The sequence below is a fragment of the Piliocolobus tephrosceles genome, chromosome 19, assembly GCF_002776525.5.
Source record: "Piliocolobus tephrosceles isolate RC106 chromosome 19, ASM277652v3, whole genome shotgun sequence".
In the NCBI taxonomy this organism is placed as follows: domain Eukaryota; kingdom Metazoa; phylum Chordata; class Mammalia; order Primates; family Cercopithecidae; genus Piliocolobus; species Piliocolobus tephrosceles.
In genome coordinates this window covers 41,626,286-41,642,071 of record NC_045452.1, presented here as the reverse complement: position 1 = coordinate 41,642,071, position 15,786 = coordinate 41,626,286, and the positions used below count along the sequence as shown (strand labels likewise).

General features: G+C 42.6%; 1 protein-coding gene across 6 annotated transcripts in view; it reads left to right on the top strand.

The window, feature by feature from the left end:
* DYRK1A (dual specificity tyrosine phosphorylation regulated kinase 1A) overlaps positions 1-9,467 on the top strand; it is a 151,785-nt gene extending 142,318 nt beyond the window's left edge. For 5 of the 6 annotated variants that reach the window (XM_023191548.2, XM_023191519.3, XM_023191505.1 and 2 more), the window contains 2 exons: positions 345-469; positions 6,140-9,467. In XM_023191548.2, coding sequence (XP_023047316.1) covers positions 345-469; positions 6,140-6,760 — 746 coding nt within the window. In that variant the 3' untranslated portion in view covers positions 6,761-9,467. The remainder of the gene's footprint in view (positions 1-344; positions 470-6,139) is intronic. The other variant, XM_023191511.2, reaches the window with a different exon arrangement.
* The last annotated feature ends 6,319 nt before the right edge of the window (positions 9,468-15,786 follow it).

Below are 15,786 nucleotides of genomic sequence, written 5' to 3'. Positions count from 1 at the left end.
GCAGTGGCCAGATCTCAGCTCACTGCAAGCTCCGCCTTTCAGGTTCATGCCATTCTCCTGCCTCAGCCTCCCGTGTAGCTGGGACTATAGGTGCCCTCCACCTCGCCAGACTAGTTTTTTGTATTTTTTAGTAGAGACGGGGTTTCACTGGTTAGCCAGGATGGTCTCGATCTCCTGAGCTTTTGATCCGCCCGTCTCGGTCTCCCAAAGTGCTGGAATTAGAGGCTTGAGCCACCACGCCTGGCCGGATACTTTCAGTTTTAATGGTATAGTTTCAGAGTATAAATTTGAACAAATTGAATTTTAAACTCACAGTTGTATTGTTTTGTGTTGTGATATTTCAGGTGGCTCATCGGGGACAAGCAACAGTGGGAGAGCCCGGTCGGATCCGACGCACCAGCATCGGCACAGTGGCGGGCACTTCACAGCTGCTGTGCAGGCCATGGACTGCGAGACACACAGTCCCCAGGTGAGCTCGCACATGGTTCATTTGCTTGTGTCACCTGCCATGCTCAGGCAGAGCAGCGCTGGATGCCAGGTGCCTTTAGAATGACCGTATCATTTACCCTAGAGGTTCATGACGTTCTGCTGTCTAAGAAAATGTCAGTATTTATCATAGAGAAGCACATTCTTGCAGTTGTCCTCCTCCTTGTCTAGCAGTGGCTAACACTTACTGGAGGCGTAGCAGTTGTTTTGAATGGTTTTTTTCCTGTGTTTATCTTATTTACCAAAGCAGCATTTTGAGCCTCATGCTTTTTTGATTCCCGTTTTACAGTGGAAACTGAGACTTCATAGGCTGAGTAAATTTCCCGGGTCATGATCTTAATGACTCGACTCTGCTTCCTCTCATGATTTTTTAGCACTTGTAGTCCTGGATTATGAATCAGTTTCTGGTTTGATTTTAACCTTTTTGTTGTTGTTGTTTTATTTGTTTTCTGTTTTTAAACCTGTTAAGAAGAGGATCTCATTAAGTACTTTTTCAAAATTGGAGTGAAGCAGATGGTGATGGTGAAAATATTTAAATCATCTGATAAAGTTGTAAGTTGGTTCATACAGAGTTTTGCATGGTGGTGTTTGAAGGTGAGAGGCCAGTGTAGTATTTGATGGATGAGTAAACTGCTGTTGATGAAGAGCGCTCTCCATTCTTGTGACTAGGGCAGCTGAATGGTGCTGGAGAAAATCCCACATGCAGCTGTTTGTCAGCACTGTTAATACTCACCAGCCACTGCTGGGCAGTCTTACGTGTTTCCCGAGTTGTCCCATCCTCTGCTGTTCTCTTTAATACTAGTTTCAAACTTTTCTGCTCTTAGAAACCTTTGCCCTCCCCTTCTCTGTTCTCACCCACTCTTTGCATTGTAAGGAAAAGAGTCTTCAGACAGGAACTCTTTCCGCTTTGTAGCATTGAATACATGATCCTGCCTATGTGTGCACTGTCCACTTCTCCTCTACCCCTTTTTTGTTAGAAGCAATGTGTTTCTTTTTGCCTAAGGCCAAGCCTACTCATTGCCCTGATCCCCTTTCTCCTGTTGTCATGGGGACTTTGCCCTTTGGTCTCCCTTGGCTCTAGTGTCTTCATTCTCTCTTCTTGTGGCTTTTTTTGTTGATCAGCATTTCCTCATCCTCGGGCCTCTCCCATCTTAAGCAGCACCTTTGCTTGTCCCCCTTTCTTTCCCTATACTTCTGCCTGTAGTCTTTGTGTCTTTACTTTGAAGACCTCCTCGCCTGTTCCGCTTAGGTCCTGCCCTCCAGCTCTCCTGCCGGTGTCAGCGGTGACCTTCACTGATGGGTCCAGGGGACACCCTAGTGCTATCTTTCTGCATTCTACAACTTCATTTGGAAGTGTTGAGTTTTACCCACTCTTTGAAACACTCACTGCTGATTTCCTTGGCAGGATGATTCTCTGTCCCGCCATTTCTCTGCCCCTTCCTTCACTGTCTCTTTGGTTTTTCTTTTCTTCTACCCACCCCTGGAACCTGAGTGTTCCTCAAGGCGTGACCCGTGTCCCTGCCCTACTCCCCTTAATGTTTCCTCGATGATTTCAGCCACACGTGCCGGGGCCTGCAGTCACCATCTTCATGCCAGTTGCTCTTAAGTCTTGACTTTTGACTTAGACTTCACTTCTGAACCCCTAGGGCCTTTCTAACTGTTTACTATAAATGTCACCTTGAAAGTCTCAACAATATGTGCACACACAGCACATAAACTGGTGTCATCATTTTCACTTCCTTCCCAACTCTTCTACTTTTGCCATTCTTTGTAAAAATGGCCCTGTATTTACCCATTTGCTCAAGTCATAAATCTGGGGGCACTTCTCTCTACGTCTTTCCCCACACTGAATCCGACTGTACATTATCTGGATTCACTACATCTTAATACGTTTTTATTCTCCACCTTTCACTTTGCCTGGTTGTTATGACCTGTCTTACTAGAAAGAGTTTGGGAGTGTCTAATTCCATTCACCTGTCAGCACATTCTCTTCCCTGCAGCCAAGTGAGCTTGCTCTAAAGCGGTCTGTTCTTGCTATTTTCCCTACTCTTTTTTTTTTTTTTTTTTTTCCTGAGGTGGAGTCTCACTCTCTCCCCCAGGCTGGAGTGCAACGGCATGATCTTTGCTTATTGCAACCTCCGCCTCCCTGGTTCAAGCAAGTCTCCTACCGAGTAGCTGGGATTACAGACACATGTCACCATGCTGGCTAATTTTTCTATTTTTAGTAGAGACTGGGTTTTGCCATGTTGGCCAGACTGGTCATGAACTCCCGACCTCAGGTGATCTGCCCCTCTCGGCCTCCCAAAGTGCAGAGATTACAGGCGTGAGCCTCCGCACCCGGCCTATTTTCCCTACTTTAAACCAGTTTTGACTTGCCCTTCTACCTGAAATGAAATGTAGACGTCTTACCAAGGCGTTGGTGCTTTGCGGGTTCTGGTCCTCACTGAGGCCATTCTTTCTCCTCTTCACTCACCCTAGTCACACTGATTTATTTTTCACTTTGTGTAATATGCCACATTCTCTCTCTCTTTTCGCACATTTCCTGTGCTCTCAGCCTGGAATACTCTTTCCCTCCTCCTTTTGCTTTGGTAACTACTATTTATGCTTCAGGTCTTAAGTATCACTACTCCCATGGACTCTCTCTAAATGTTTAGACTGTCCGCCTGTCCCGTCTTCTTCCCTTTCCTTCTTCCAGATCTATTCCATACTGCAAACACATACAGGAGTAGCATGAGACACCGCGTTCCTCCCACCTGGATTTCACAGAGGTCAAGATTTTGCTTCAAATCCTTTTTTATTACTTAATTTTTGAGTGGTTGATATAGTCACATGGTTTTAAAAATAAGTAAATATAAAAGGGAATTCAGTGAAAGGTTTCCTTCCTTCCATGCCTTCTGGCCCCTCAATTTCTAAACCAGTGTTACTAGTGTATTAGTTTTTTGTATACTTTTGGAGATATTTTATACATATTCAAGCAAATACAAATACATAGTCTTCATCCACCCTTTGTACACAGCTACCATACCAGGCAAACTGTTTGAAAACATCTTGGTTTTTCTAGTCTTGACATACATTTTGGAGCACTCTCTGTATCAGTACATAGAGAGCTTTTTCATTCTTTTATTTATTTGCACAGTATCCTGTTAGATATTCCATGAGTCTTTTCACCATTCCCCTATTGTTTGTTTATTCATGTATTTATTTATTTTTAGAGCTAGGGTCTTGCTCTGTCACCCAGGCTGGAGTGCAGTGGCGCGATCACGGCTCACTGCAGCCTTGAGCACCTGGGCTCCAGTGATCCTCCCACCCCAGCCTCCTGAGTAAATAGGCCTACAGTTGTATCCCAGCACACCCTGCAGTGAGGTCTCACTATGTTTCCCAGGCTGGTCTTGAACTCCTGGGCTGAACTGATCCTCCCACCTCAGCCTTCCTAAGTGCTGGGATTACAGGCGTGTGCCGCTGTGGCCACCAGTCCCCTATTTATTAATGGGCGTTTAGTTCATTTCCAACCTTTTTTACTATTTACAAATGGTAGTTTAATAAATAATCCTGTACAGTAGTGTCCCTTCTTATCCACGGTTTCAGTTATGCAGTCAATCATGATTCAAAAATATTACGTGGAAAATTTCAGAAATCATAAGTTTTAAATTCTGTTATGAGTAGCACAATGAAATCTCATGCTGTCCCACCCTAGGCATGACTCATCCCTTTGTCCAGCGTGTCCACACAGTAGATAAGTTACTTTGTAGACATCTAGATTATCTGATCAAAAAACATAGTATGTAGAGGGTTTGGTCCTCTGCAGTTTCAGGCATCCAGTGGGGATCGTGGACTGTATCTCTTGCGGATAAGGAGGCACCACTGTATGTGTCTCACTCACACATACACATTTTATCTGTGATACAAATTCCTGCAAGCAGAATGACTGTTTCAAAGGGTAACGTGATTTATAATTTTGATAACTATTGCCAGATTGCCTCCCATGTGATTTTCTAATCCAGTAACTTGATTAACTTCATATATAAACAATTAGTATTTTCTTTTCTGAGAACTCACTGCCAACTTTTCTACTGATTGTTTTCAGTAGTATCTCTTAAAAGTTTGGTTTTCAGACCACCTTCGTTGAATAAACACTTAATTTGTGCCAGCCACTGGTGATAGAGACTGAGCCTTTTGCCTTCCTAGAGCTTAAAGTGACACAAGTAAATAAAATGAACATGAATAAAAGTGGCAAGTAGCATCAGCTCTTAAAAAGAAAATAAGGATAATTTGGTAGAGAATGACTGTTTGTTGGATAGGATGTATTAGAGTAGACCAAACTCTGATATGACAGATAGACCCCCAAAATATGGTAGCTTAAGGAGTACCAAGTTTCCTTCATTTTTGTCTTAACAGTCCAGAATAGGTGTTCAGGTTAGTGGCTAGGCTGTCTTCCAGGTCCTGGTTTCCTACCATCTTGTGGTTCCACCATGCCCTAGGGCCTAACTGTCTACTGTGTCCAGCAGGCAGAAGGACTTGGGAGGTACTATTTTGTGTGCCAGGCTAGCAGTGACATGCAAAGTTTCATTCACATTCCGTTGACAGCTTAGACATATGGCCATCAGTGAGTACAAGGGAGGCTGGGAAGTGTTGTGTAGCCATGTGCTCAGGAACGAGAAGAATACTGTGAACAACCTGTTGCTTCTACCACAGTGGTTGAGGCAGTATCAGTCAGAGTGGTCAGGGAACGCTCTGGAACTGAAGTGATGAAAAAGAGACATCCAAGCAATAAGAAAATCCAGGAAATAACATTTCTAGGCAGAGGGGAGCAGCGTGTTATTAGTACACTGAGGCATTTGAGAGATAGTGATCCAGGGGAGGAATGGAAGGCAAGCCTTCTTTGGTTGGAACCCAGGTAGCCAGGGATAGGATGGGTGGAAAAAGAGGTTGGAGAAGTGGGCATTGGCCAGGTGATGCAGACCGTTGTTTCCATTTGGGATTGTTTCGTTTTTCTAAGTGCAGTGAGAAGTCATTAAAGGATTTTAAATAAGGAAGTGATTGGATTTGTGTTATGAAAAGATTGTTCCTGCTGCCCTTTGGAGAAGGGCAAGGATGGAAGCAAGGAGTTCATTTAGGGGGCTGTTGTGTTAGCCTAGGCAAGAGGAGATGGTGGGGATGAAGAGAAGAGGCCAAATTTGGCATCTGTTTCATAGGTGGACGCGTAAGTTCTCGCTCATGGGTTGGACAGAGGCATTGTTAAGCAGCTGGGTAGATAGTAGTCCTTTATTGAAAGAAGAAAGATGGAGAGAGGAAGGACATGAGGGATAAGTAAAGACTTCCTTTTGGACCTGCCTAGAATACTATCTGGCCCTTTTCGGGGAATATTTGCAGACCCCTAGCATAAACAGTGCTCGCAAGGGAAGACAGTGGCTAGTGAAATAGATGAACCTATTTAAGGATATAACTTTCTACAAATTGCAGCTTTCATGATGAAATTTTTTTGCCCTTGAATGTATTTGGGATATTGTATTATAAAACTGTCTAACACATTAAAAGTTTCAAAAACACTTAACCCGTGATTAATGTAATGCTAGTTTGTGTCATCGCTTTTGATGGAAGATTAAAGCTTGGAAGCAGTCCTCTGAAAAATCCTTTCAAAAATCTGTTCTTTCAGGTGCGTCAGCAATTTCCTGCCCCTCTTGGTTGGTCAGGCACTGAAGCTCCTACACAGGTCACTGTTGAAACTCATCCTGTTCAAGAAACAACCTTTCATGTAGCCCCTCAACAGAATGCATTGCATCATCACCATGGTAACAGTTCCCATCACCATCACCACCACCACCACCATCACCACCACCATGGACAACAAGCCTTGGGTAACCGGACCAGGCCAAGGGTCTACAATTCTCCAACGAATAGCTCCTCTACCCAAGATTCTATGGAGGTTGGCCACAGTCACCACTCCATGACATCCCTGTCTTCCTCAACGACTTCTTCCTCGACATCTTCCTCCTCTACTGGTAATCAAGGCAATCAGGCCTACCAGAATCGCCCAGTGGCTGCTAATACCTTGGACTTTGGACAGAATGGAGCTATGGACGTTAATTTGACCGTCTACTCCAATCCCCGCCAAGAGACTGGCATAGCTGGACATCCAACATACCAATTTTCTGCTAATACAGGTCCTGCACATTACATGACTGAAGGACATCTGACAATGAGGCAAGGGGCTGATAGAGAAGAGTCCCCCATGACAGGAGTTTGTGTGCAACAGAGTCCTGTAGCTAGCTCGTGACTACATTGAAACTTGAGTTTGTTTCTTGTGTGTTTTTATAGAAGTGGTGTTTTTTTTCCAAAAACAAAGTGCAAAGCTGCTTGAATCAGAAGGAGATTAACACACTGAACCGCTACAAGAGGGCAAAGCTGACTTTTTTTTTTTTTAACTTGAAAAGATTGCAAAGGGACATTGAAGTGTTTAAAAGAGCCATGTCCAAACCCATCTTCATGGATAGCTCAGAGGTATCCTCTTTTTGCTCCCCCATTTTAACTTGCCACATCCCAGTCATAGTGGGTTTTTTGGTCTTTCTTTTCAGCAAAAATATTCAGATGTTGGTCTTGGTCATTTGCCAACTAATTTTAAAATAAAAGGCACTGCACATAATTTGCATAAAGGGCCCATGAGGGTGTTTTTTTTTTTTTTTTTTTTTTCCCCCCCCCTTTTTTTTTTTTTTTTTTTTTTTTGGGGGGGGGGGGGGGGGAAAATTTGGGTTTTTAAGTCCTCTAAACACACTTGGGCACGGAAATGCAGTACTGTAAGGAAGAGGGACCTCCAGCTTCCACAAACACCATCTTCAGCTGTATGAAAGGGACAGTTGTGTTGAAGTTTGTCAGGCACAGTAAGCATGCTGAGTGGCGGGGATCAGAACTCTCCTATCTGAACCTACTGAGGATCAAAGCAGCAATTACATGGGATCCTGTGGCTCTCCTGTTGTAGAGGCCACAGGAAGATAGGATGGAACGTGACTGGTCTCCTAACCAAGGTGCACTGAGAAGCAATCAACGGGTCAGTCGTGGCCAGTCCTGGGGAGGTCTGAGTGGTGGTCTTTGGGATAACCTTTGGCCTTATGGATTTGGACTCGAAATTAGAAGAGCCTACCATTTCAGATGCAATCACTTTTGGACATGCTTTTGCAGACAGTCCTTAATGCTGAAAACACAGAGAATGGGTAATTCAAGAGGCCTTTCTTTTAAAATAGACTTTTGTGACCCACTAATTGTAAGGTATTGCAAGGTCACTTTGCGTGTGTCATAAAGTTGACTTCCTTATTGGTTGAAGGTCACAGAAGTAGTGGTTTGCTTTGATGGAAATAGCTACAGCTGTGTCCCTTCCTGCTTTTTACTTTTTCTTTTGCTTTTTCTCGGCACGTGGTATCTCCACCATTTCTTCTGCACAAAGATGTCTTCTGTTCATCCTGAACATTTTTAAAAAATGCAGAATTTTATGTGACTGCTTTTTTGCCTCACAATTATGCTGTGAATTTTACAAAAATTTATTTTCTTTTTTGATAATTTATTGTACCAAAGCTGTTTTTATAGCACATAGATGTCTGTAACCAATAATGTAGCAGTTCTGCACTTTGACACAAGGTGTAACTAGACCATTTTTAAATGTCAGTTGAAAATTATGGCTGTACTATTGCTTAAACAAAACTGGAACTGTTGTTGAATCCATAGCCAATACATTTACAGCAATCTGTGTACTGAACATAATAGATTGACATCTAATTCAAGATTACAACATCTGTTACATTCTAAGTGTGTTCAGGCTTCTGAAGGTAAAGGGACACTGGATCCAGAAGCTATGGAACCAGCAGTTGATTCTTGTATTCCTGATTAACCTACTTGTAAACTTGAAAGCAAGACCTTGATTGCACCAACAGGTCCAGAGTATGAGCGCAAGTAAAGCAGAACTCTCATGCGTGACCTGAGCAGACAGGCTGGTATTATTAACAGGTGCCTCGTGTTGAGATTATGCTGCCTTAATGTAACACAGTCTGGCAGTTGCTAAATTTGTGTTCCCATTTTAAATTGACCAATTTTGGGGTGTGACACTTTTGAGCGGTTGAATTGGGAGAATGAAGTAATTTACCTGTCCAGGATCAAAAGAAGCCTAGAAAAGAAGCAGTAATCTACCTCTGCCGCTAACCTGTTTTAAGACGACTCAGCAGAACACCGCCTTTCATTCTATTGGGCAATTCCATGTGGCTGACTAGGTCAATTTTTTTTCTGAACAAAAGCAGGTTTTTATATGTAAACAGTGACAAAAGAAAGGCTAAACACTATGTAAATGTGAATGGAAACTTGGAAATATTCGTTTTTATAAACTACAGAAATTTTTTGTTGTTTATCAGGAAATCCATATTTATTTTGTAATTAACTGTCAAGCCTGTGGATGATTTTTTTGAACTTGGTAGTTCTTAAAGGTTTACAGTGAATAAAAGGCTATCATCTTGAGTATAGCAATATCAAAAGGAATTCAGTAGTTACTGCTGTTTAGGAATAATGAGGTTAAGAAATCATATGGGTCAGGTCATTTTTTTTCTGTGCTGGTTGCCACATCTTAGCAAGCACCAAAAAACTAAAGCAGTTTTTAAACCGATATTTACATAAAGAAAATCATAAAATCCAATGCTTCTGCATACTGTGTTATGTTACAGTCCAGTTTTGTGTGCTTTACTACACAGTTTGGTTACAGGACTTCTGTGCATTGTAAACATAAACAGCATGGAAAAGGTTAAATACCTGTGTTCAGATTGTAAGATCTAGTCCGGACTTGCTGTGTATATTGTAACGTTAAATGAAAAAAGAACCCCCCTTTGTATTATAGTCATGCGGTCTTATGTATGATAAACAGTTGAATAATTTGTCTTCAGACTCTTTACTATGCTTTTTTAAAATTAATTTAAGAAAAATGTAAACATAGTAAAAATCTTCCTATGCAATTAACCTGGTCCAGGTCTGGTAGGTATACTATCAAAGTTGAGTTAAATGTGTAAAAAGGAAACTATTTGAGATACATCGACATAGGCATCAGCAATCTCTGAAAGTAAAAATTGGAGGTTTAACAGATCATTTTGATTTTTCACATTGATTTTTTTATTTGAATGCTTACATAATATTTTTGTGGTTCAAAATGCTAGTGTTTTAGTTGGTAGCATTTAGAATGGATGGTGAGGGTCTGGTGGTTTTCTCTGATACGCTTTGACATGCTTGGATGAAGGAGGGAATACGAATACTCATTCTTCCTTCCCCAAATCTTCATATGGGGACATATCAGAATTCTAGAATTCTTGCCACTGTGATTCAGTTGGTAACCTAAAGTCTTCTCTTCTTACAAATTAACCTGTTTCAGTATATATTAAGGTGGCTTTCAAAAGGTAAGATACTTATTTAAAAGTTAAGTGTGAGTCTGTAAAATTAAGGTTGGTTGCGTAAAGTTGAAGTTAACCACATGTAAGAAAGGAAAACTTCCCATTAGTTTTATTTCTTAGGGTGTGAGAATTTTACCTCGATAAAGGGCACATTTTATGATACTGGGCTGAAAAAAAAAACACGACTTACTTTTATTTAAAATTACATGTAGAAAATCATGAAAGATTCAGTAATTATGTTAGGCCCACAGGTTACCATTGAGCTTGCCCCTGTACTGCTTCCCAGCTTTTGTGGTGGTGAACTTAACTGTTCCGTTCTTCCAACAGGGACATACATAATCAAAATACACGTGAAGACAAGATAGCAGGCACTCAGTTCTAGGCCAGTTTCTCAGTTTCCTTTGGGCCTGCCTTTATTTTTATAGCCCTCAGAATACAAGTTCAGACGTGGTCCGGCGCATTCCAGGTGGTATCCCCATAGACAGAATACAAGTTCAAGACTCATTTTTATGTTCATTTTTATAGTGGTAGACTGTGTATGTAATCAGCCAGATGGTTCATTCCAAATACGTGACGTGGTCTTAGTGCCATATATGAAGAAAGTTTGAAAATGTAATGGGGACAAAAGCTGTGTGTGACTCCGGTATACCCAGACTTTATTCAGATTTCTTAAAAATCTGCTAGGGATGTCTGTTGACCAGACGTTGGAAGACCTTTGGTGTCAGGGAGAGTAGAGCAGAAGTTCTGATTTTCTAACCCTGGCTCCTTATCTAGGCCTGTTTCCTTGGATGAAAACATACATCATCAAGTAATTTGCAGTACAAAGAACAAGAGAAGAAACCCTAAGAAGACAGCTTATTTGTTATCCTCCCTTTTTATGACTAACCTTAATCCCAATGAATCCACTGAGAACCAGCCTGTGGATGCCTACTGGGCTTTCACACTGGGCCAGGAATTTTTGATGTATATCTGTGTTGAAAGCACTGGATGCTTGTTTGGTGGAAGACGTGTTCACTGAGGTAAGTGGCTCATCGCTTGCTGTGTTTGGCTCTCTCTCCGGCATTATACATAGCCAAGGTCCCAGATTTTGACTGCTCTCAGTGGGTGTTCTTGCATCAGAACTTCTAAAAAATAACACTACCTTAACACTGAGACTGTCAGGTATTTGTCAGTATTTACTTCTAATTTCCTACTTTAAATCTTAAGAGACAAGAAAGTATTTCTCCAACTGGACACTGATTTGAAAGACAGTAACTAGAATGCTACAGGTCTCTCTTCCAGTATGCAGCTGCTTTACCTGAAAACTTTTCCCCATAATTTCCCATCTTTAGGGTATGTCCCTGTTACTACAAAAAAAAAAAAAAAAAAAAACAGGTGAGGAATTAATGTGGGTGAATTTCCATTTCAGTTGAATTTCCTGCCATCCTCAGCAAAACCTGTGAATGCTTCTTCAAAGCATTGAGGAGGCAGAGACAAGCCTTAAACCAGCTTCCTTTTGCTTTTACCAGGTAGCTGGGTTCAGTCCCAGCTGGGTCCTGAAGGAGCACAGTACTAGAGCGTGAGTCATGTTGATGAATAAAGTGCATTAAGTTTGGGTCAGGCACAATGTGGCAAAAGTTCATGATGCAGGACAGAGGAAAGAAGTGGACAAGACAAGTGGAGCCCAACTCTGTTCCAACGGGAGGCCGGGCGATGCTGTCACGGGCATGGTCGGCCGAGTTGTTATAGCTAGAGAAAGGCCGTGTAGGTATTAGTGCTTAACATGTCATCTGTTCAAAAGACCAGCTATTTGATAATCTTCCTGATTAAATTTCTAAAATGGCTACCTTAGGGATTTTTTTCTTTATTTCTGTGAAGTTTTGCTTCCATTATATACTCATTCATTAGTCAGTGTACTTGCCTCTGAATTCCGTATCTGAAACTGCAGTCCAGGCAGAGATTCAGAGCCAAGGGCAAAATGAAGTGGCCGACGCTAGGTATGTGTGGTAGTTCTGCACCAGCGCGGCCAGGAAGCAGCCAAGCAGGTGTGCTGGACGGAGGATTATTAACGAACACCCAGGCAGGAAGACGGGCCTGAGCCTGAGTGTGGTCAGCAGAAAGTGTTTTGCTTAAAAGAGACCCTGGGATGACGACTTGGGAATCATCCTGCACTCAACTGTTGTACAGAAAGACTGCAGAGAAGGGCACTGCTGGGGTGGGGTTTGTTCACTCCCTCTGAAATGAAAATACCTCTAGTGGCATGAAATGGTTAAGTTTTTTTAATGTTATTTCTTTTTTAGAGACGGTGTCTGGCTTTGTCACGCAAGCTGGAGTTTAGTGGTGTGATCGCGGTTCACTGCAGCCTTAAACAACTGGGCTCAAGTGATCCTCCCATCTCAGCCTCCCAAGTAGCTGGGACTACCGGTGCACAACCACCATGCCAGGCTGTTTTTAATGTGGGGTTTTGCTGAGTTGCTCAGGCGGTACTCAAACTACCGGCCTCAAGTGATCCTCCAGCCTGGGCTTCTCAAACAAATAGGCTGGGCATGGTGGCTCACGTCTGTAAAGATTTAAAGCGGAATGCATGAAATGGCACGAGAAAGAGCATTTTAATGGACATCACAGACAAGCCTTCTGCTGAAGAGGTGATGCCGCGTGGTGGGGAGGAGCTCACTTCAGGCACCACTCCCACTTCCATTGCCCGCAAATCCAGGAAAGAAATGACTAATGAACTCTAGTGATCTCAAACTGCTAGATCAGTTTAAAATCATCAATTTAAAATGACTTTCCAACCTTGCAGCACTTTAAACTCATCTGTAGAACTTTATAAAACCACAGATGCCCATCACACTGGCAGAATCTTAGATTCAGAGTTGGGGTGGGGCCTGGAGCTGTTTCCTGAAACTTTGTGGGCGATTCTGAACCTGCAGCCAGGCAGGACTCGGGCAAGAAGAGGCATGTGGCTAATCTGACGGAAGTCTGAATCCAAGAATTTTTTTTTTTTTTTTTTTTTTTTTTGAGACAGTCTTGCTCTGTCTCCCAGGTTGGTGTGCAGGGGTGCAATCTTGGTTCACTGCAACCTCCGTTTCCCAGATTCAAGCGATTCTCGTGCCTCAGCCTCCCAAGTAGCTGGGATTACAGGTGCACACCACCACACCAGGCTAATTTTTAGATTTTTGGTAGAGATGGGGTTTTGCCATGTTGGCCAGGCTGGTCTTGAACTCCCAACCTCAAGCTATCCACCCGCCTCGGCCTCCCAAAGTGCTGGGATTACAGGCATGAGCTACCACACCCAGCCCCAAGAACATCTTGAAATGGAGTTTGATTACCAAAGTTTACATAGAGTAATGGAGAATTAAAATTCACAATTTATGGTGCATTACAAAATGTTATAAACAAGCCTCCGAGAAAGGCAGAAATTGCCAGATGTAAGTATATAAAACTTACACAATTTGTTCCTTTTTGTCTTCTTCCTTGTGGAGATGGGTCAGTGTGACATCCTATTCATTAATAGCTCTCAGATGTCCCACAAGAATGGTACACGTTATTTACCAACAGTGGGAATGGAATTGGTTCCTTTATATCTCACTCTCATTTGGTCTTGTAAGCCCATGAAGGGTTTCCTAGGGGACCAGCCACCAGCTCTGTATAGTAGTGTCTAGAATCCCAAAGAGGTTCAGATCCCACTGCTCCTCTCGTTGGCTTCGTGACCCTGGGCACGCTGCTTTACTTGCCCAAGGATCACTCTTCTCTTTGTACAATGAAGATATCCATAGTGTCCACTTAGGAGATACTGTGCACGCCTCAGCGAGGTAATGTCCACAGAAAGCACAATGGCTAGTATATAAGAAGTATCCAATAAATACAATACGTGGTTATACAGAGTGGAGTCCACAGCCTGAATGGAACTTCCTATTTTTTCGTAAATACAACAAACAGTGCAGGAAAACGGAGTGGGCAGTGTTCTCCGTGGAGGACTAAACAGCATTGCTTTCCAGCTGACTCTTGTATTTGGAGTCTGCGACTAGGTGTTAACATTACTAGTTGGTTTTGCGTCCTGCACGGTCCCTGTATCTATTTCAGAATTTAGAGGTTTGTTGTGAGGAGTTTTTGGGTAGTTTGCTTTGCCTGATGAAATATATGGTATTTAAATGTTGTATAAGGATGGGTTTTCAGTAGAATTTTTCTATACAACCTCAGGGAGACTGCCTGGAGGAGTAACTATGGTAAGGGTCTATTTTTGAACAAGCATTGTCATTAGACTCTTGTGATCACTTGTCCGGGGGCGGGGTCCCCACCCTTTGCTCACACTCCAAGGAAAGTCTGTTACATTTTTAGCCTTCAGAGGTTTGATGCAGATCAGGGAGAGAAGAGGGTGACAAAAATCAGCTCTTAAGTTTATAAATGAAACAGGGATATTACCGGGGAAGCTTTTGGAATGTAATAGGTTGTAACCCACGTTTTGAAAGCAGTAAGAAACTAATTGCTTCCTTTTTCTTCTCCTTTTTTATTCTGTTAACTTTGTTGATAATATTAGGTGACTACATCGAGCCTGGGTTCTCTCAGTGTTAGCCTGTTATTCCTAAAGTATCCTCCTCTCCTTATATCAAATATAAGGACAAAAATGTCTCAGGATAAAAGTCTGTTTGTTTGCATTAGACTACACATGATTACAATGTAATCATGTATATTATTACAACGGGCCGTGGATTTGGATGGATGATGAAGCGGAAACAAGGGATCTAATCATGGGACATAACTGTTCACCTCAGGTAGATAAAAATACCTCTGGGACAAGTAAATTAGACAAGCTTTTGTGCTTCCCAGCACCTCCGGGTCTTGTGCCTGGCCAGTCTGGGCAGCTCTGCGCTCAGAGGCCTTCAGCACGATGGGTCCTCCCAGCACGGGCTTCAGTGCTCGCCGCTGGATGAGATCTACAGGGCTCAGTGTGCTTGGAGTCCTGGATTCCTCTATGGCCCTGGATTGTGACTGCTGCTGTATTCCAACTGAGTGGTTTTTGCTCTTCACGGAGCGCTTACACAGGATTCTTACCTTCTGACTGGAGTGTCACCCTCACGCGGGAATGTGGGTGCTGGAGAGACGGGCTAACTCCTTCTGTAGGTGGGTGTTTCTGAAGGCATATCCCACTGATCATGTAATGCAGCTACTTAACATCTTCTGTAGTCTTGAAGAATTCAGATTAGGAGCTTGTCCAGGGAGGGCTCCCACGTGTGTATTCACTAATTGTGGTCTTTCTCCCCAGCTCGTTTTTGTCCGCGGATTAGAGTTCTGACCATCTTCACTAGAAGTGGGGGCAGCTAGCAATGACTAGATGCAAGAAGCAAAAGAATAAGCTTCATTTTACTGGCAAAATTGAAACAGTGAACTTGAAATATCTCCCCTACTTCCTGCAGAGACACTGAATCAAAGAAAGCAATCAGTACTAACCCCGGAAACAATTGAGAACTGAACAAAAAGTCCTACCCTGAAGGAGAAGAATGTCTTATCAGCAAAGGGTCTTGGGGCAGCTGGTGTGAGGACTGTGTAAGAGAAATCAACAAATATTAATTGAACACCAGTCATGTGCAAAGCACTTAGCTTGGTCTTAAGGATGAGGACAAAAAGCATGTCACATTTTGTTCTTACAAGTGGGAAAGATAAGTAATTACAAGTAAGCCAAGTGTTTAAAAGAGTGTGAACAGAGACCTTATTCTAACCCAGAGAGGCTGTAAAGTGCTGTTTTCCCAAGGAACTAAAGTTCTAGCTGATACCTAATGGAGGAATGGGTGTTAACCAGGTGGGAATGCTCTAGAATCTAGGAGAAGACAACAGGCCATTCGAAGGTGAGGAGCCTTGCCAGCATCAGTTTATAAGTTAATACAGTCAAGAGCTATTTAGGAAGGAGAGCTGA